This window comes from Coloeus monedula (assembly GCF_965178545.1).
Source record: "Coloeus monedula genome assembly, chromosome: 1".
NCBI lineage: Eukaryota > Metazoa > Chordata > Aves > Passeriformes > Corvidae > Coloeus > Coloeus monedula.
Genome location: NC_138781.1, coordinates 32,763,504 through 32,783,345, shown reverse-complemented (window position 1 = coordinate 32,783,345; position 19,842 = coordinate 32,763,504). Strand labels below are relative to the sequence as shown.

At 39.8% G+C, this 19,842-nt stretch overlaps 1 protein-coding gene across 4 annotated transcripts; it reads right to left on the bottom strand.

Annotated features, from left to right (window-relative positions):
* Window positions 1–393: 393 nt before the first annotated feature.
* On the bottom strand, window positions 394–17,131 carry CCDC126 (coiled-coil domain containing 126). Of its 4 annotated transcripts, none has more exons than XM_082285713.1 (5): window positions 17,083–17,121; window positions 16,693–16,811; window positions 5,300–5,433; window positions 4,277–4,680; window positions 394–2,000 (listed from the first exon to the last, which is right to left on the bottom strand). In XM_082285713.1, exons 4-5 carry the CDS (start codon window positions 4,512–4,514, stop codon window positions 1,819–1,821), a joined length of 420 nt encoding a protein of 139 aa, XP_082141839.1. In that variant the 5' UTR covers window positions 4,515–4,680; window positions 5,300–5,433; window positions 16,693–16,811; window positions 17,083–17,121; the 3' UTR covers window positions 394–1,818. The 4 variants fall into 4 exon arrangements, with proteins under 4 accessions (XP_082141839.1, XP_082141838.1, XP_082141840.1 ...); XM_082285712.1 differs by lacking the exon at window positions 17,083–17,121 and adding an exon at window positions 16,952–17,031; XM_082285714.1 differs by lacking the exon at window positions 16,693–16,811 and having other exon boundaries at window positions 17,083–17,131.
* Window positions 17,132–19,842: the final 2,711 nt, after the last annotated feature.

Below are 19,842 nucleotides of genomic sequence, written 5' to 3'. Positions count from 1 at the left end.
TATGTATCTATCTATCTATCTATCTATGTATCTATCTATATGTTGTCAACATGCAGGTTCAAAAGAAGATCTGCACGTATCTTCTTCACTCTTAGGTTAAACTCTTCACTCTTAGGTTTGCCATTAAAGATCTAAATCAGTTGTTTTATTTTCATTTCTTTCTCCCCTCACCTCTAACCTGAGGAAAGTTTCAGGGCATTAGAATTTCAAGAGCAGAAGAACTTAGTGACTGAGAAGGAAGAATACCAGAAAGAGTACTACTAAACCCCAGAGATGTACAACTTTCCAATCCAGAAACAGATAGAGCACATGTAGCAAGAATGACAAGACTATTTAACAACAAAAAAAACCACCAAACCCCCCCCCCCCCAAAAAAAACTCCAAACAGAAACATTTACAAGTACAATTAAAAATTTATTTTTCTCTTTCTGTATTAAAGTGAGTACATGTTTACACACAATGTGACAAAAAAAACCCCATCTGGATACTAAGTAAGTACTAACTAAGATTGCAATTGTATTTTCCCTTATAACCATTGAGAATATCAGCAGGGAAACAGAAGAAAGAAAAAAAATACGTAACTTTGCCTGGTATATTATCGAGTGCCTCCGGTTTTACTCATCCCCAAAACCTCACTCACAGGACACTTTTGGCAGAAGTCCCCGAACATTCTGTCCCCTCCAAACATTCAGTACAATTTAAAAAACAGGTTCAGTGGCACTTTAATATCATTTCAGTAACATTTGAGATACAGTGCACCCACATGGCATGCAATTACTTTGCTGTAAGGCTAACTTAGACATAAGGCAAACATTACCTTAGCTCTCAAATATTCCATGATAAGACACCCTTAGTACATATACCTCTGTTAAATGCAGAGATGCCTTGATTCCCGTCATTGCTTTTCCTTCTGATCTAGAAAGCAACTCAGGGAGATGGTGTGCTATACTCAACACAAACTGCAAGGCATTAAAATGCTAAAAACAAACAGCAATGAATAAAAATAAACTATATTCACATATCCAAAACTTATTTCCGTCACTTAAATAATTTTATCTGCAATTACAAAATACATACACTTAAATATCTTTTTAAGAAATAATCATCTAAGAGATCACAGATGATGATTTGCTTTTGATAATCTAACTGCCCTATCTCTGGCATAAAGATAAACCTGGACAGTGTTACTACCTAAAAAGTTTTCCTATTATAATAAATTTTCTTAAATATACAGTAAATTCTCTAACTATTCTGACAGATAGTGCAAATAAAGACATTCTTTGGGTCACAATTTAAAAATATTACCACCAATGCTATCCTCAATTTAATAGTGTTTTAGTAAGTAAGTAACAAAATATTTTAAGTGTACACATTTTCTAACGTTTGTTTAGCAACACATTTTCCTCAGTTACCTCGGCTTAATGCAGACCACAAAAAATGAATAAGCTACAATACTGCTCGCCTATCCAAAAGATATGTTATATTCATACTTAAATAAATATATTTAGAAACCTACCTATAAGTTTCTCATTGCTTTCCACATATCATTATTATCCAATGGTCTACTACACCAAATCAATGATATCAAAATATCTTTAGAGACAACAAAGATCACTTCAGAAGCACTGCTCAAAGGCAATGAAACAATGCTTTGAGAACCTAAGCACATGTTAGGCCTACATAGATCCAAGCACATTGTAGAATACAATAGTTTACGCTTGTTTCAGAGTCAACTACTTCTTTGCCCTAGCCAGAGATAAAAAGCTTATCTTAAATATTATCCATCAATGACGTAGCAACACAAAGCAGCCCTGTTTGCTATCTAATGTTGCTTGCTGGCTTTACACGTTTATTTGAAGTCACTGGCACCTGATGATTAGTTCCATTAGTGGTATTTGTTGCTGAGCCATTCACAACGATGTAATCAACCTTGTTTTCCAATTTCACGAGGCGTTGTAAGATGTCATCCAGAAGAACAGCAATTGTTCTCTTAAGATCAGCTGAAGATAATGGAAAAAACAAATTACAGCCTGTTATTTACTACGTGTGGAAAAGAACTGCCATTTCAACATATTCACATCTTAACACTTGCTATCCTCCCTACCACACTTTTTGGAAAGGAGTACAGATTGGTACACAAGTACAGAATTAAACAGCTGCTTGATTTTTCTTTAATACGATTTCTTTGTTATTTTAGGGAAGGGAGATACCACCATAACAGGGAACAGTGAAGGCAGCCAATTAAATATTAGAGTGTAAGAACAAAAACACTAGTTGGAACATTAGAAGTGACTGTTCAAAGGTATTATTTCAAATTTCATCCAGACAACAGCATTGGAATACTCAGATATGTCATCTTTTAGCCTTGGATGCAAGAGACTATATCTAAATATTTTCTAGCATAAAGAAGGTAGTTAATAGCTTTCCCCTAAATGACAGATTTAGCCCATAGAAAAGCTGCTATTAGAAGGTATCTTTTTGCTTCTTACCTAAGCTACAAAGCAAGGGTAAAAAAATCTATTTAAATATTTATTGACTGAAAAATAAGAGAAAATATAGGAAAAAAAAAATCTCACGCTCTGGAACACAAAACCAGTAACATCTTTCTACAAAAGCTAATTATGCTGTTGCCAATCACCATCTTCTTTCAGATTTGAAAAAAATTAACAAACGTACCAGATTTTACAAGGTGTCAAGACTCCCATTACACATGAAGACATCTACAAACTCTGTCTCTACCCCCCACCCTCTAATTAGTTCTTAACTAACCAGAAAGATTGGGGAGAAAGATCACAGGCACCAAAGTGAAAAAATAGGAGTAAAATAGATAAAATTAAAAATCAGTAGTAAATTAAGTTTAAAAAAAGAGAAGTCTCAGGTCAGCCCCTTCCTCTAAAATTAACTAGTTCTTGTTTAGTAATGTTAACTTTGAGAAAATAAAAAATAAATTGCTTATCAATTCAAGCCAGAGCAGGGTCTACTGCCAGTAACAGAGGGTGGGTCATGTACTCTGTAATATCATTCTGTGCTCAACAGTCTGAGGGAAGGAATTGTCAAGTTTTAATTCTGATGATCAGCCTGTAGATCAAGAGATTACTTCATTTTTTATTAAATTTCAGACAAAACCTCAGAAGACAAGTCTCATTTGGAAATACACTGTAAGACTTATAGAGCAGGAGAAAGCTACAGTACAAAAGGATTTTTCAGGGTTTTTTTTTATGATAGAGAAACTTAATTACACAGTAAAGGAAGGAAGTCCTTGATGACAAAAAAGAAAAGTGGAAGGAGAAAACAGGGAAGAAAAGAGAAGGCAGCCTCTTACTGTCATAAAAATTAATTTTAAGAATGAAAGGATTGAAGGTTTAAACACTTTTTACTGTCCTACTCCTCTTGGGTTGCTCCTGCACATCTTGTCATCACAGACTTGCTTCCTTCTTCCTGAGCAGGAGCAAAAAGACTTCAGACACATTTTTGCTGCTTGCACTCTTACCAAATGTCTATAAAGGGCATCCTACAACAGGCAGAGGTATTTAAGGAAATCTTAAGAAGGGGATCAAAGTACATTACTACACATCTTTTCAGATACTACTTTTTAAAAATAAACATTTTTAGTTATCTTTTCAATATTTCAGAAGGTAGTGAATACTGGACACCTATTTATCAAGTTAGGTACATATTCACAAAACAGGCAAATCAGACAGAGAGATATGATGCAGCAAGTATTAAAGCCCACAAGACAATAAACCTTATCTGTTATGGCTACTTCTAAAACAAGGGGAGATTCTGCTAAATTCATAATTGCCTTCCAGTCTCCAGACTGCAAACTCAACTAGTATGTTGCTTTTTCACTGCTTTTTTAAGGAGAAGAAAATTCAAGAAATAAAAGTGAGAAATTAGCAATGAGGTACTAGAAGAACCTGGAATGTTAAAGTGACAATAGAAAACTTTGTCCCTGTATCAAGCACGTGCTTATTCCTCAGAAGCTGGAGATTCAGAAAAAGCATAATGTAACTGTTACTTCTGTAAGTAACTGTATTCATGTACCTGGAGAGATCTAAAAAAAAAATCCTGGAAAGCAAAAATTTCATGTCTGAAGCCTGATTTTGCAACTCATCTTAATCTTCAACTTCATTGAATAAACTAAAATCAAATCAGTTATTATAAAGAGGTTTTTTCTGCTGAAGAGCAGCATATACTACTTAAAAAAAAATTATAACTTTACAGTTTTCAGAAAAAGAATATATTCAAGTAACTAGTATGGCTTTTTTCCTCTTACCATATCCTGCCACAGAGGCTCCACCACCACCATTCATTAGGTTTTTATTTTCTTCTGCCAGTGCTTTGACATATCTTTTACTGAGATCTAATATCTGTCCACGCAGCTCAGCACTGCTTTGGCGTCTTGGATACTGGAAAGTGTAGCGTAGCAACATCAAACCCCAAATGATACCAAAGACTAGTAAAAACATACTCAGTTTCTGGGACATATTTTTTCTTGGAAATGTTAGAAACATTTCTGATGAAGGCCACAGGCGTGTCCTAATTTCAAGGTAAGTAACTGAATTTGGCTTTGTCAAATTATATTACATATTAAACAAAAATGGTATTTCTATGAAGTGAAAAATCTTCTAGCTGGATCATCTTGAACATATCTTCTCATGTTTTAGTTGGTCGTGATTCCTGAAATTTGTAAAGTACCACTTGGTTATTCAAAACTGCTACAGTTGTTGAGATCAAGAACAAATATCAGTTTCCAAATACAGTATCATTGCATAATCTAGCAAACAACTGTGGGTTTTTATCTGCTTAGAGGTTCAGTTATCTTTCCATCTCACCTGTTATTCACAGGGTTTCCTCCTCCTATGTTTACCTATTTTTATTCTCCAAAAATCAAAACTTCTGTTCTTCCACAAATCACCTTAAGTATTTTAAATACCAGAATTTAAACTGACATTAAACTCAAATGCATTTCAAAGAAAATGCAGTATCTAGAAGAGACCTGTAAAACATTTCTATGCAACATTGTGATGAACTATACACATACATCTACACACAAGATCTTGTTCAATGATTCATTTGATTCTTACTCTTCACTTCGAGGCACAGAGCAAGTATGAACAGACAACATGTGGAATGATGTTTCTTGATTGGTTAGCTAGTTTGAAGTTTCCTCTCCTGGTTTTGTACACCATTAAGATTTGTTTTGGTTTCTTACTACTGAATAAAAGATAAAACCAAAATAAATTGGCACATTGCACCTACCTTCAGGATTTTGCTACGACTTTAAAAAATATCTTACCATAGTACCCAATTCTGATCCTTCAATAGACGAAGGCTTCAGGAGGAAAGCAAGTGGTAGGAAAGCTTCAGCAGTTAAATAACAAATGTTCAGACAGTTTGAAGCAGTTTGAGCCACACATCTTCAAGGATGTACTGGGAAAAAAAGAAAAGATTTAAACAAAAAGTGAAGATATCTTTGTTTACTTGTGAAGTAGTTGCAGTTGAAGGCTTCAAGCTACATGCTTTTAAAACAGAAAGACATTTTAAAACCTAACTTCAAGCAACTGTTAGGGAAGAACATAGAATTCATTTCCATTTTATTATGAATGCATGCATTTGAATGCCCAGTAACTGACTTCAACTTTTACTTTTAAAAGAAAGCTTGGTAAGAATCTCACTCAGCATTTCCTTCTTCTTGCGTTATATGACAGTGACAACAGATGTTCAGGATTCATAATGTATGTACATGCACATATATTTACATATTCATCATTCTCTTACTAATTTTTACCCCTCAAATGTATCCCACATTTTCAGACTCTTTCCATGTGTACCTTGTATTTCTCATTTTTCACCCAGCTCTGAAACTACTCCAATTATTCAGTAACTTCTTAAAAGAGAATTTCTATTATTTAACATAGTCCAGATAAAGCTACTCACTTCACACAATAGTTACACTTTTCCTCATTATTCCCAGTTCTTCCCCACATATTACCTGACACAAGCACTTTTTAGACTGATATTACACATCTAATCGGGTTCCTCACCAGACGTTCTGTAGTGGCACGTTAGGCCTTGGTTTGTATCAGAATATCGATACCGAGTATCTCGTACTGCTGAGCTCTCATCTAAACCTGACTCTGTCTCCGTGGCGTTTTTCATCCCCTCCACTGACCAGTTCCACCAGCCTTATGCCAACACCCTGCTGTCTGCTGCCTACACAAGTGTCACTGCCAGCAGGGCCCCGAGCCCTGCTTGTCGCTTACCCTTCACCTTTGCTCTTCAGATAATCCTCTCAACAGGCAAGCCAGCGTGCCTCGTTCAAGTGGCAAATTTTTGAAGTGCTCTAAAATCAACATGCATATCTCAATTATTCTGAAAATGATTAACCCAAGGCAGGGAGACATAAGGACTTGGACACCAAAGTTGCTGTAAAGTAACAACGTGCTGTGTATAAAATGCCCTATGGTAACCACTGCCAGTACATAAACTCTTACTGCTGGGTGCACTAATGCAAGTGGCAATCCCAAGTCACTGAATGAGGAAAGCTCACTTCATCCTCCACTGTGGGGCATGATTGTGCACAAGGACAGACAGTCAACACACAGTAATTTGAACCCCCACTGTAAATGCAGTGGGATGCACTTTGCTCAAGAAATGTGCTTATCCCCCCCTAAAACTGTTTTAAGATACAAATTTGTCTTAAGTACATAAAATAAGAGAGAAAACAATAAAAACTTACATTCCACAGCATGAATATCTGGAATTGTGTGGTTTAAGATTTCCTGAAACAGATCTTCCCTAAACATGCACTAACCAAAACTTCTTTTCCCTAGCTGCCAAATCTATGGCTCTGCACTCAGACTTTAAAGAACAAACTGCACCCACATCGTTATGTATCTACATAATCTCTGAACAGTACTAAATATGATGGAAGACATTTATGAGGTCCAGGAGTAGAGCATTCATGTGATAGTTGAGAAGACCAAACAGTATCCCTCAAGAAGACACCATAAGTTGCAACCCCCATTCCCAAAGGTCTCTACTTCTTCTATTAATCAAAATAATAATTAAAAAAAAAAAAAAGAACAACCCAACAAAACTGAAAAGAACAAATAGCTCTTACAAAACTTGAATTTAGTTCAGCTCTCCACATATCTCCAACCATATCTCATCCTGAAGCATTTAGACAAGATCACTACAGTCCTTTGGAGCAGAAATAACTCTGCCATCACACTGTAAGTAAGACCACAAGCCAGGATAAGAGGTCTAGCCAAGAGGAACAGATTGAATAAACTCCTGCCAAGCAGCAGCAGGAATTGCAGACTGGGCCATCGCCATGTATATCTGATCCACAGTGTACATGCTGACTACCGAAACTAATGGAAATCAAGGACTTAATCTGCTGGGAAATTGCCTAACACCCAAATACTGACACTACGCAAAGGAACTGGGAGCAAGGTGTACCAAAATTAAGAGAACTATTTGTATTTGTCACTTTTCATACAAATTTTTAAAGGCCATTCCTCCTTAATGAATTCCAGTGTAATCTCAAAGTTCTGGAGATTTGGTCTCCTCTTTCCCCCTGAAGCATGCACTTCTAGTGACCCATAACATACTCCCTGCAAGACCCTTCCAAGGTTACACGGGGCAGGGGGGGAAAAAGCCCAAGCTTATACCCACATGATTTGGAAGTAGGAAAAACACAGTATTGGAGCAGTAGGAGCACATATTAGGAAGAAAATAGCACAGTAGAATGGATGGATTGGAATATTCTTGTACCTCCTGTTGCCCTGAAGGGTCACCACTTCTCTATGAGAACATTATAGTTTAAACAAAACTTGGACTCAGAATGGACTTTCATTTTCAATAATTCAGAGGTAGTATCCCATAAGGTAAAAGCACACATGTAAGAAGGAACATTGCCTCTTCTGATCTTTATTACCCCCATTCTCTCAAAGTACAGAATTTGCTGAGTTGGAAATCCTCCCTGAGCAGGAAAAAAAGGAAGCTGAGACATCCTTCTTCACACTGATTTATCCTGGAGAGAAATGCTGGCATACCACTCTCCCAACCACAACTGAGGGACTTTAGTGGCAAAGGCAGTCAAAGCGCTGCAGAGAGCAACAGGAAAAAAGGGTGCATCCGATCTACACCTTCTTGGAATTCCTACCATCCCTAATCACGGAGACTGAGACAAAAGGAAGACAACCATGACGATGAAGGAGTACGACCAGAACAAAATTTGAGTATGTGAGGAGGGAAAGAAAAGAAACAAAACCCAAAACCAACAAACCCAAAACAAAACAAAATATTCAACAAAACAAACCCAAATCAAACAAAACTCCTGCAAAATGGCAATCCAAGAATCCATGAACGTGCTGATTTGGCATGGCCTGGTGGCGATGCACCACACCCCCACCGTTTCGGCAGCCCACGGCGAGCCTGGCCTGGCTGGCTGCCCCATGCCAACCATGGCGCGGCGGCCGCCACCGCCTGCGTGGTGCCGGCAGGGCCGTCTGGCTGGTGGGGGAAACATGGCGGGTGAGTCCCCAGTGCGGAACCTGGACGAAATCAACCTCTCGGCGCTGCGGGATCCTGCAAGAATCTTTGAATTGGTGGTAGCAGGTTTTTTTCTAGCTAGAGAAGAGGAGGAAGTGAGGACGTGTGAAGGAGAACAATATGGCGGCAACTGGGTCAGTGGAAAAAGAGGGGGAGGAGGTGCTCCAGGCACTGGAGCCAAGATTCCTCTGCAGGCCGTGGTGAGGACCATGGTGAAGCCGCTGTGCCCCTGCAGCCCATGCAGTCGACGGGGGATGCAGAGATCCACTTGGAGCCCGTGGGAGAAGTGCTCACACTCGAGCGGGTGGATACCAGAGAAAGCTGTGATACAGTGGGAGACCCTGTGGAGAGAGGGGGCCCCTGCTTCCAAACTAGAGGAACCTATCCTTAGTGGACTGCACTCTGTGGACGAGTGACCCACACCGCAGCAGTTTTGGGAGGACTGTTTGCCCGTGGGAGCGACTCACGTTGCAGCAGTTTTGGCAGGACTGCTGCTCGTGAGATTAGAGCCACGCCGGAGAAGTTCACGGAGAACTTGTCTCCCGTGGGAGGGACTTGCAGCATTGCAGAAGAAAGACTCCCTGAGCAAACAGAAAAAGATCTCAAGTGACGAACTGACCAAAACTCCCACACCCTCTTTCCCTGCACTGTCGGTGGGAAGGAGGAAGGGGCTGGGGGGAAAAAAGGTGTTTTAAAGGCTTATTTTATTCTCATTATCTTCCTCTGACTCTGTTAAAAATAAATTTACTTTATACCTTTAAATTTGAACCTGTTTTGCCCTTAAGAGTGTTTTCTCTCAGTCCTCATCTCAACGCATGAGCCCTTCATTAATTTTTTTCCCTCTCTGCCCAGCTGAGAGCAAGAGAAGGTGAGCAAACAGCTTTCATGGGTGCCTGGCATTTGGCCAGTGTCAAACCACGACAATGAAGAGAATATTTTCCAGATAATCCTTTCAATAAGCACCAATTCAAGTGCCAGTTTTCTGAAGTTCTTTAAATCAGCATGCATATTTCAATTATTCTGGAAAGTACAAGCCCAAGCCAGGAGCAACATTAGAACTTGGAGCTACAACCAGTTCCTGAATGAGGATCTGACACTATGTTTCTCTCACAGACATACAAAGAGCTTGGTTTTCTTCACTGTTTCACTGCTGATTGTCTAAGAAAAGTACTGCCAAAACCTACCAATGTGGATACAACTTTGTCCAGTGCTAGCACAACACTGACATACATCTGGCAACAAAAACAATGAACTAAGGCACTCATACACTCCAAAATAAAATCATGTCTCTATCCTGTGACCTGTATTTCAAAATCAGTCATATATAAACCATATTATTTACTGCATGAAACAAAAGGAGCAAAGGTAAAAGAAAAAGCTACAGAACATGCATTGTATGTTCCATAATAAAGCAAAGTTCTAGTAGCTCTGATACTACTTAACTAAACAGTAGCATTGGACTTCAGTTTGAATACTGACCCCTCTCCACGGAAACCAGCCCATACTTACAAAACAGCATTCTTGAATTTTGTTGCAAAGTCTTCCTCAGATTCTGCTTTACTCATTCTCAGAAAAACCAAGAGATTATATTAACATACAACACACAGGAATGCCTCATACATCCCCTGAAACAACCTCAGGTTATCAGGAAAACAAGGCATACCTAAATCCTTAAAAGCTTATTGTACCTTACAGCACTGCCACTTCTGCCAGTCAGTCAGCTCATGGAAGACTGGCACACACTCATCATCATTTTTCTAGCCTACCCAAGAGATGGCAGCCTTCCTAAATCACTAGAAATGGTTACAGGGCAAATTTAAACCTGTCCTGCAGAGATGATTTGTGTCCTTTCTAGTTTTGAAAAATGTACAGGACAGATGACGATAATTATTTGTAAGAGTAAAAGCAGCAGGTCCATCAGCTATTTTTGGTAGTTATTAATAAGCAGTTTGCAAATGCAAGGAATACAGAAAACCAAAGCCTGAGAGAATCCCATTTGATTCAAAGATCAAAAATACTTTAAAGGATAAAGCGAAGAAAAGTGCAGTGAAAATAATATTGTTAACATACAGTCCAATAAAGTCACCTCTTTGGTCATATATTTTTGAAAGATAGGATCTCAAATACTAAGGCAGTAGTTCCTCAGTGATACTCTAGATACCTAGACAGGTATGAACTAATGAACTAATACATTAAGAAAATAGGCTTGATAAGTGGGAACTTTACTCAACCTATTACTACTACAATATTTATCTGTTCCTCACTTCCAAATTACGATGAACAACAACATGACACTGTGAATTCAAGAGCAAGTCTGGCTTTGCAACCAGTTATTATTACTAACTGCATAAACAGAAGAAGTGATTTATCAAGACAGAGCTTAAAAAAAAAAGCCATACACAGTCATAGAAGCGTGCATCTAATTACAGAGGAAGTGGAAAAAATCTTGTAATAGAACAGACAGCAGACAGAAATAAGGACAGTACAAAAGCTGACATTAATAATTACTATAAAATAATTGTACAGTACAAAATTGGAATTTATTACCATCTCAGTGGGAGCACAAAAAGTTTCTGAAATTATTAATGACTTAAAATTACCACACTAAAATTACATCTGTACGAGAAATAACTATTAAATTCATGGCAACAAACATCCCTCAGTACAGAAAGGGTACTGTATCAGTAAACAATAAACTGTCTGTAAATACACAGGGTGATATCTCATTGCAATAGCCAACAAACATTTCAGGAAGACAAGAATCACTGGGCTTTACAGAATATCAGGAAAAAAATTCCACAGTACCATCAAGCTCCATTCTATTATTTTCCCCTTTTTTGCATCTATTTACAGGATGCACCCTCTGGCCCATTTACCTCTGTGACCTCCAAAATATTTTGTTTTCTAATTTTCCAACAGAAAACTTTGAGCATCACTCAGCTGACAGGAATCAGTTGCACTGACCATTCTGAGAGCAGACAGGCTGGTTCTACGTTATTTGGGAAACTATCTGCAGTTTCTGTGCAGCAATGAAAATGGGAAGTCTAAGGAATAACTGACACACACCAAAACAGCATAGAACATATTCACTAGCCAGTTAATTGTAGAAGACTGATACAATGAAATTAGCACCTACAATCCCAGGACATCACATGCTGAGACTTTTTGGAATGCCAAAAATGAGGTTTGTATTCTGGTAGTTTGCAGTCTTAGATGGCTGTTGGTTTGGCAGTAGGTGCGATTGTTGGTTTGGCAATCTGCATGAGGTGCAGCTGCCAAACAGGTGCCCAAAGAAGTGAAGTGTTTACGCAGAGCCCTGTTTAAAACCAGTGCATAAGGAAGAGTCACATTCCTCATATTTTTATGAGTGCACGAGTTCTTGAGAAGATGCCAATAAAACTACTGTCCTGTACTGGTACGTCCATACTGGTGACTGTTGCAGACCAACACTGTCCTTTGATTCCCAGGTTCACTCCGACAGCTGCACAGCACCATAAAAGAGCAGGATCTTCTACTCAGAACCAACCATTAAAAGCAATGCCAGTTCGCAGACAAGTGAAACTACATTTAGCTGTCTTTTGTTAAAATTTACTCTTAGCACTTCAAGTATTCTATTATTGTTGCTGTAAAATTTGGTCAACAGAACAACATCACAGCAGAGAGGGAAAAGAGGATAGATACTTTACTGACAAAACTTCAGCAATCCTGACATAACAGAGCCCACCAAAATGGGCTCTGATGAAACCCAAGGGTCTTTTCAAACTGCATCATAGATGAGCAGATAGAAGAGACCGTTTACATTAATAGCTGCTAGATTCAAGTGAAAATACCAGTACTATAAAACACATTGATATCTTAAGAACAGGTAAGAAGGCACATTTCTGGGCAAAAAAAAGGCTGCTCTAGCACTATGAAGGCTGCTGGCCTGCAGGTTTTAGCAGCTCTGTACCACTTTTAGAGCGTGCTGCCGAAGGAGTCTGCCTTTGTATCTTTTCCAAGGCATCTATCTTTATACCTTCTCCTGCAGCATGAGTTCCTTCATTCCCTGCTTCTACATGCCCAAGACTTGCAATTGCCTTGGCATACTGAAAAAAAAAATCCTTTTGCCTTATTGCTAGCTGTCTTTTGGGGAATACCTTTAATGGATATTCCAAGTGAAGGAAACATGAGGTTTAAGGGAATAGCAAAAATGGGTAACTACCAAAAATACCTATTTTTCTGCAAAGAAAGAAGAAAATCTTGTGTGCTCCCGACAGTTCCTGTCTCTCAATGCAGCCAAAGGATATATGGGCCAACAAAAGTCACAGCTCATCAAGCAGACACAGTACTGCTGCTGATGAGCTGCTGGGACTACCTCAAACGTATCTTAAACCAGGAATGGCTTTACCTCCTACAGACTTCTAAGAACAGCACCAATTTGTCTTGTAGCTGAACTTCGAGTTGAAAGCACAAACATATTGCTTTTGGCTTGAAAACCCACACAACAAGCTTACAGTGGCTCTGGTATAAAATTATCTGAGAGCCCAAACACTAGACTACCTTTTGTCAGTATTTTAGAAATACTGGAGAGCTGTTTCTATTTAAATGCATGCAGTCCTATTTTAATTGGTTTTGCTTTATACCTACTACCAATAATTATTTTCATTTTGCATTGTGTCTAAGGACTCCCCTCAAGTACTTTAGAGTATCTTTTTTTTCAGCACCTTCCCCCTTTATTTTGCCTACGACTGCCAATGAATGCTTTTAAAATAAACCAACCATTTAAAAACAGAAATTCTTTGCTCCTTGCCCATGGGCAGTCAGCCAAGATTCAAGATTTTGAGAGGGGAAATGGCTTGGCAAGGCTTGTGAAGAAAATTAAAGCAAGCAGATATCAATAGGGACAGTATATCAATAGGGACAGTATGTTACACTTGCTGAACTTCCCCTCCTCCCACTGGGTCCATCTAGGCCCCAAAACATTTCTATATCTCTGTATCAGGTTCTTAAATAATAATAATAATCATAAATATTTTTTAAAAAAATCTCAGCTTCATTTTCCCTGGGACACTTTATTTTCTCTTCATGCCTTATAGCTGCCATTCAGGTCACTGTAGGACCCTTGCTCCTTGATAAGAGTCACTTATGACAGAGCACAAGGCACCTTCCTGGCTTCTTGTTCCCCAGTAACACTGCCACAATTTATTAATTGCAGGCTATGACAAGTACTCCCACAGTACCTCTGCTCCCTTGTGAAATATCACAGCTGTCTTTGTATCACTCTTTCCAAAGCCCCTGAGACTCCAAAACTTCCTCCTGAGATGATAATGTTTAGCTAATTTTGACTAGTTTTATAGAGAGCCAAGGCTGCGGGATGATGCATGTAGGTTACTGGTAAGAGAGGGACTTTGACTGAATGTTTTTAAAGAGACCTAAAAGGAAGGCAGGTGTCATTAAAGAGAACTAAGAGGGGAGCGGGGAGACAACTAACAAAGTGACAGCTGCAGTAGGGGAGAGATTGCCACTGCTCACACACGTACACACAGTGCACCACACAAACACTATTCCTGTAGAATGGCAACAAAAAAAGGACTTGTTCCACCGGGGAGAGAGGAAGAATTTAACTTGGCTGGTTTTCTTTCAAGAAACCTGAAGAATTCAAACTGAGCATGAATTTGCCCACTGAAATTATGTTTCTATGGCAAAACTGCAATACAGACAAGGCTTTGGATTCATGCTCCTTCCCAGTAGACTGACCCAGGTGAAGATTTCAGAAAAATAACACTGGAGGAAAAATTGAACACAAGTGATTTCTTTTCTTCTACAATCTTATTTCTAGATTGACTTGTCAGCTCATCTGAGCATAATAATGGATTATGACAGACATTAGTTAACTGTAACACCTCAGTGGTGTGCACTGCAAAATATTTTCTTCTTAACATTAAGGAGAGGTACCCAGAAATTTAACTGGATTATTTATATCATGGTAGCCTCCTATTTCTTCAGTATTACTGAAGAAACCAATTTCATTGGAATAAGTTTTACATTCCCTTGTCTAGCCCTCTAGTCCAGGCCCTATTTTATGTAGGCAAAGTACTCATTCAGTTCTGAGCAATCCAAAATTCATCTTCTAAATTACATAGGCAAATGCTAATACACCTACTTTTTGGTAAACTCTGTAAAGTTTTTTTGTAAATCATAGAAGAAAATATAAGAGGCTATTATTAATAATGCTCAGTTGAGAAAACCCAGCCCATAAAATGGCACAAATTATCAATCACAGGTGAAAGAGGTTGTTAAAAAATAAATAGCATATAAAGTACATTCTAGCAGTAAACTTGTACCAGGAAAAATAAATTCATTTGAGTAACTGAGCCTCACAGATTTTTCACAGCTACTGAAAAATGGCTGGTTTTGACACTTACTAGTCTTCAGATACATTGACTACACAGCTGACAATTTTAGCTGACAGCATGCATTTATCCTACTTACAGTTTAGGCAAGATGCAAGAACTAGTCCCCTTTACTATTCTCAGAAAATGTACAAGTGATCATGAACTCCAGGGGAAATATCTTAATTTTAGCAGCTAAATGACATCCAATCCCCAAGATACACCACAACTTGTGATTAGCTAATACCAGTGCCTCCTTCAAGGAGATAACAGACAAAAAGAGTGTCTAAAATCAAATACTACAAAAGCTTTAACAAGAAAATGGGGGGGGGGGGGGGAGAAGTAGCTTTATTTTCAGCTGTAAAAACTAGGAAAAAGACCTCTTTACTACATCAAAGGAATTCCAGCGTAATTGCTTAATTCTCTGGAGCTCTCAAGTACCTATTAAACAACTACATATTTTAACAACTAAAATAGTATAAAGAGGCCAGAATAACCTAGGCTTTATACACATGGGTATCTGCAGTCAAAACAGGAAAAGAGATAACAATAAATTTCTACATTTGGTCTAAAACTGCAACCACACTGCTTGTGACACTACCAGAAGATGCTACTCACAATCTAATATTATCTTCATATTGTCTCCTTTTTCTGATATTCTCACAAGACCAAAACAGCAATTCATTTCATTTGTTCCTATGTTACAGTTAGTACAAATCACATGCACACTTAACTATGATGTGCATCATGTTCATATTCTGAAGGTTCTCTTAAAATAAAAAGTTGCAATTCCTACAAAGATCACTTTTCACAGTGAAAAAACACACCCCTCTGCCCCCAGTTCGCCCACTGAGGGGGCAAAACAACAACCAAAAAAACCAAAACAGCAACCAAAAAGAACTAGTTAACCCAATCTGAACTGTTCTAAGGAAACTCCACATCATGTCATAGCATAGAAAAAAATTCTCTCCGCTTGTTTTGTGGCACACAAACACAGAAATTACACTCCACTCTAGTTGTCAGTATCTTTTAGAGGACAAAAGACATAAAAGAGAATTTACAGGATGCTGCCATGTTAGGTTAGGGAACCAAAAAGAGAGTTTATTAATAATGAATGATGAACAGAGCTACAGAAAAAAGGTAGAGGTAATAGTACGTTATACATATTTACCAAAATAAACTTAATTGAAGATAAGTGCAGCCAAAGCAGATGCTACATATAAAAGCAATTTTATTATATTGTAAGAAGGAAGCGTTATTCTACAACTCTCGCTGTCAGGAAATTTCATATACTATAATCTCCTAAAACTGAATGTTTCAAACCTTGCAGACTTCATTCAGTATTATTTTTACCTATTTCTTCAATAGCACCAAAGAGACTAATTTCAGTGAAATATTTACTCCTTTGTTTTGGGGTTTTTTATGCAGACTTTTTAGTGCCCGGAGATCACTTAATCTGACATTGTTAAGGATCCTGCCTTTGCCTGAATACGAATATTTTTTTTTTCCATCCTGTAAGTTCCATCACATCGCTGTAATCATGCTTTGCCTCTTTGGAAGTTATGTCCTTACAGTAGAAGACATCGATCTTGCAGAGTCACTGCAGTCATAGCTTAAGACTGGAAGACCACTGCTAATGGTGAAGGAAACCAGAACACCGTCGTTTCCTCCGCCGCTTCCTCCCCACCCAAGGACACTGCACCACAGCCCTGGGACACGGATCCCGGCCGGAGGGAACCCCGATCCCGGCACAACTCACCGCGCCGCGCCCCTCAGCGGGGCCCGCAGTGACACCGCCGCAGCCGCCACGAGAGCCGCGCAGGTACCGGGACCCGGCGGGAAGGAAGCCCGAAGGAAGACAAGCCTGTCCCGCAGCTCCTGAAAGAGGGGCGGGCCAACGCGGGCGCTCAGGGGCGGTGCGGACCCGCGTGTCCGGGACAGACGCAGCCACCCTGCGCCATCCCGGTCCCGCCCGAGCCTGCAGCCACCCCCACCCCTTCCCCCGTGAAAATACACACGGGCGGACGGACGGTCCCCCACCACGCTCCCGCTGCCCCGGCGCAGGGCGCGGATCTCCGCCTCCGCCAGGGCCGGCGCGCCCCTCGCGCCACCCCCCGCGCAGCGCCCCCCGCCGGCCGCCCCGCGCTACCTCCGCTCGCTGCGCTCCCGGCCCGCACCCGCGCGCCGCTTCCGCCCCCGCCCCGCCGCGCGCCCGCAGCCCCGCCCCCGCCGCTGCACGCGGCCCCCGCGCCGCCCGGAGCCGCGGCCGCCCCCCAGCGGCGGGAGGGAGCGGGCGCCGTGCCCCGGCTCTGCGGGAATGCGTCCTGGCCCCTGCTCCGGGCACTGCGACCCGCAGCGCGGGCGGAACGGGGACCGGGCACGTTTCGGCTAAAGGAGACTGAGAGGGGGTCTCATCAGTGCGTTTAAATATCTCAAAGGCGAGTGCCAAGAGGATGGTGCCAGACTTTTTGTTGGTGCAAATGTTATTTCATTCCTCTCCTACCTTTCATTATCTGTAGACAGTCCTTTTGAATTTAATTTGCATAGCTATTGCTCTGTCCTTTTCAAATATGTATTAAGAATTTCTTCTCATAATATGTTTAGACTGCTGAATGGTAATGGCTAGAGAACAGCACACTAATCAATATGCTCTGCGATTAGCATAGCTTCTGCTTCCTCGCTTAACCAATTAATCCTATAATCTGTTTATGCAGATAAGAATACATGCAACTTTATACTTGCCTTACTGCCACTCCTATTTTTCCCTCTTCCTGATCCCTTACCAGTTGTTTATACCCTTTCAGTTTAGGGAATGGGCCTGATCTGGGCCTATCTTTCCCCCCAAAATGTATTTTTTCCCAAAATTGACAATACTCTATACTTATTACTGCATTAAAGCTAACACTGTATTAAACCAGTATATCAATATTGCTTGAAAAACCTCTATAAGGCATGCTTGAAGAACATGTAATTATGTCAAGTTAGTGTATCCTTTAGGCCATCTCTAGATGTTTTCTGTGCTCAAACAATCTTCCATTTAACAGAGACCCAGATCAGCTTTGCAGTTTTACTACTAATGAGTGAAAGCTGAAATATAATATAAAATAATTATTGTCTTTATGCTCCAGGAAACTACAGTGAAGCCGTAAAGAACAATGAAGGCAGATAAGTCATGGGAAAAAATGGTGAAGGCAGCTTGTAGTTTTCAATTCAAAATGTAAAATTTATTAGACTTTTTAAAAATAGGTATTTGTATCAGCAACTGTCATTTTTATTTTAGGTTTAATTGCCAGAACATTTTAGGATAAGAGGAATGAAAAAAAATCTGCTGGAATAATGCAAATATCTTGAATGTGTGCATTAGTTCTAGTCTAACTCTCAGGAACTGAAATCACAATGTGGACTGTAGCTAGATCTTATATATGCACATGTTACAAAAAATGTATTCCTGTCCTGTATTCTCCTGACCTTTCCCTCCCTCCCCTGCTTGGTTTTGTTTTGTTTTCTTTTTAGTGTAACCATTATGTATTCTCGGTGGGTCCTTCATATTCCATTCTTTTTCAGTGATCCATTCTATGGTACAAGACTGATTAGCATTTTCATCTCAGAATTTAAGCATGTCCTTCATGCTCATTCATTTTTGTTCCTGTAGTTAGAATATAGGCAACATTGGAGAGGATCGGCATATGCCAGAACAGTATGTGATCTTGCAGTAGATTAAGTACTGTACTAATAAAGTTACATTTGAAAAGGGAGATGAACAAATCTCTCAACCAGAGCTGAATGGAATAGAGCTGTTATAAAAGACAGATTATGAAATGGATTCAGAATATTTTTTGGAAAGTGAGACATCAGCAGAGGCTAAAACTCAGACCAGCCTCCAAGGAATTAAAATTTAATTGTAATTAAACAGGAACTGACTATGGAGTTGACTGAAACTTTTTAAGTGACATGCAAGAAGCCTTTTGCCAAAATTAAATATTTTGCAGACCTAGATGACAAGGAAGACGTTTCCTCAATACTGCCTTCTTTACCATTGCAAGATAATTTACTCTTTAATCGATTATTTGCTTCCGAATCACCAAGGAAAAAGAGCAAGGGCTGGCATGTACATTTCCAGCCTTCCATTTACAACAGAAGCATGAAACCATCAACATAATTTATGGTCCAGGTAGGAAGAAACACAAACCATTCCTGTAAAGAATGTATGTCAAGGCTCTGTTAGAACCTCAAGCTGTGGTGACCACTGGCTACCAGTGTTCATGTGACATCTCCACTGGGACAAAGCACCTGTTGGAAACCCAGTGCTTTCCTGCACTGACAGAGCAAGTTTAGCTGCTTCATCATCTTTGGAAATTTTCTGACTTAAGGAACTACATCCTTTGTCTCAAATGCCTGCAAGGTATGAGCAGCTCTAGCTTTGGTGCATGCTGGAGGAAGAAGCACCAAAACTGCACAGGACACAGGAGCAGGGAAACTTTTCTGAGGTGACTGAGCAGAAAGGATAAAACTTTTAACAAAATCATGGTTAAAATGCAGTTCTCGTGATTGCAAGTCAAAATTTAGGCCTTTGTTTCATAGAAGCACTCAAGACGGCCTCCTGTGACTTTACCTCCACGTGTGTACAACAATAAAAGCAGCCCTCCAGCTTTGCATATTAAATATCCTCTTGCCATAACAAAACACCCCTCATGATGTGGACCTAAACAAATTCATACGGTTTCATAAATACATCTATATAAATGATCTTCCCCACACCGCGAGACCAGAACCCCAGAGAATGTGCTGGGGGAGGTGGGAAGATAAGGGGCAAGGCTGGTAATTTTCATGGAGTGCAGGAGCAGTCCTTGTAGGAGAGAGGAGGAGGCCCTTGGGCATGGAGTGGCAGGAGGGGCTGTCACGTGTTGTC

Coding starts and splice junctions, on each gene's coding strand:
- CCDC126 (XM_082285714.1), bottom strand. CDS start 4,514: ATGTTTCTAACATTTCCAAGAAAAAATATGTCCCAGAAACTGAGTATG. Junction 2,001..4,276: donor AGCCTCTGTGGCAGGATATG/GTAAGAGGAAAA, acceptor CATTATCTTCAG/CTGATCTTAAGAGAACAATT.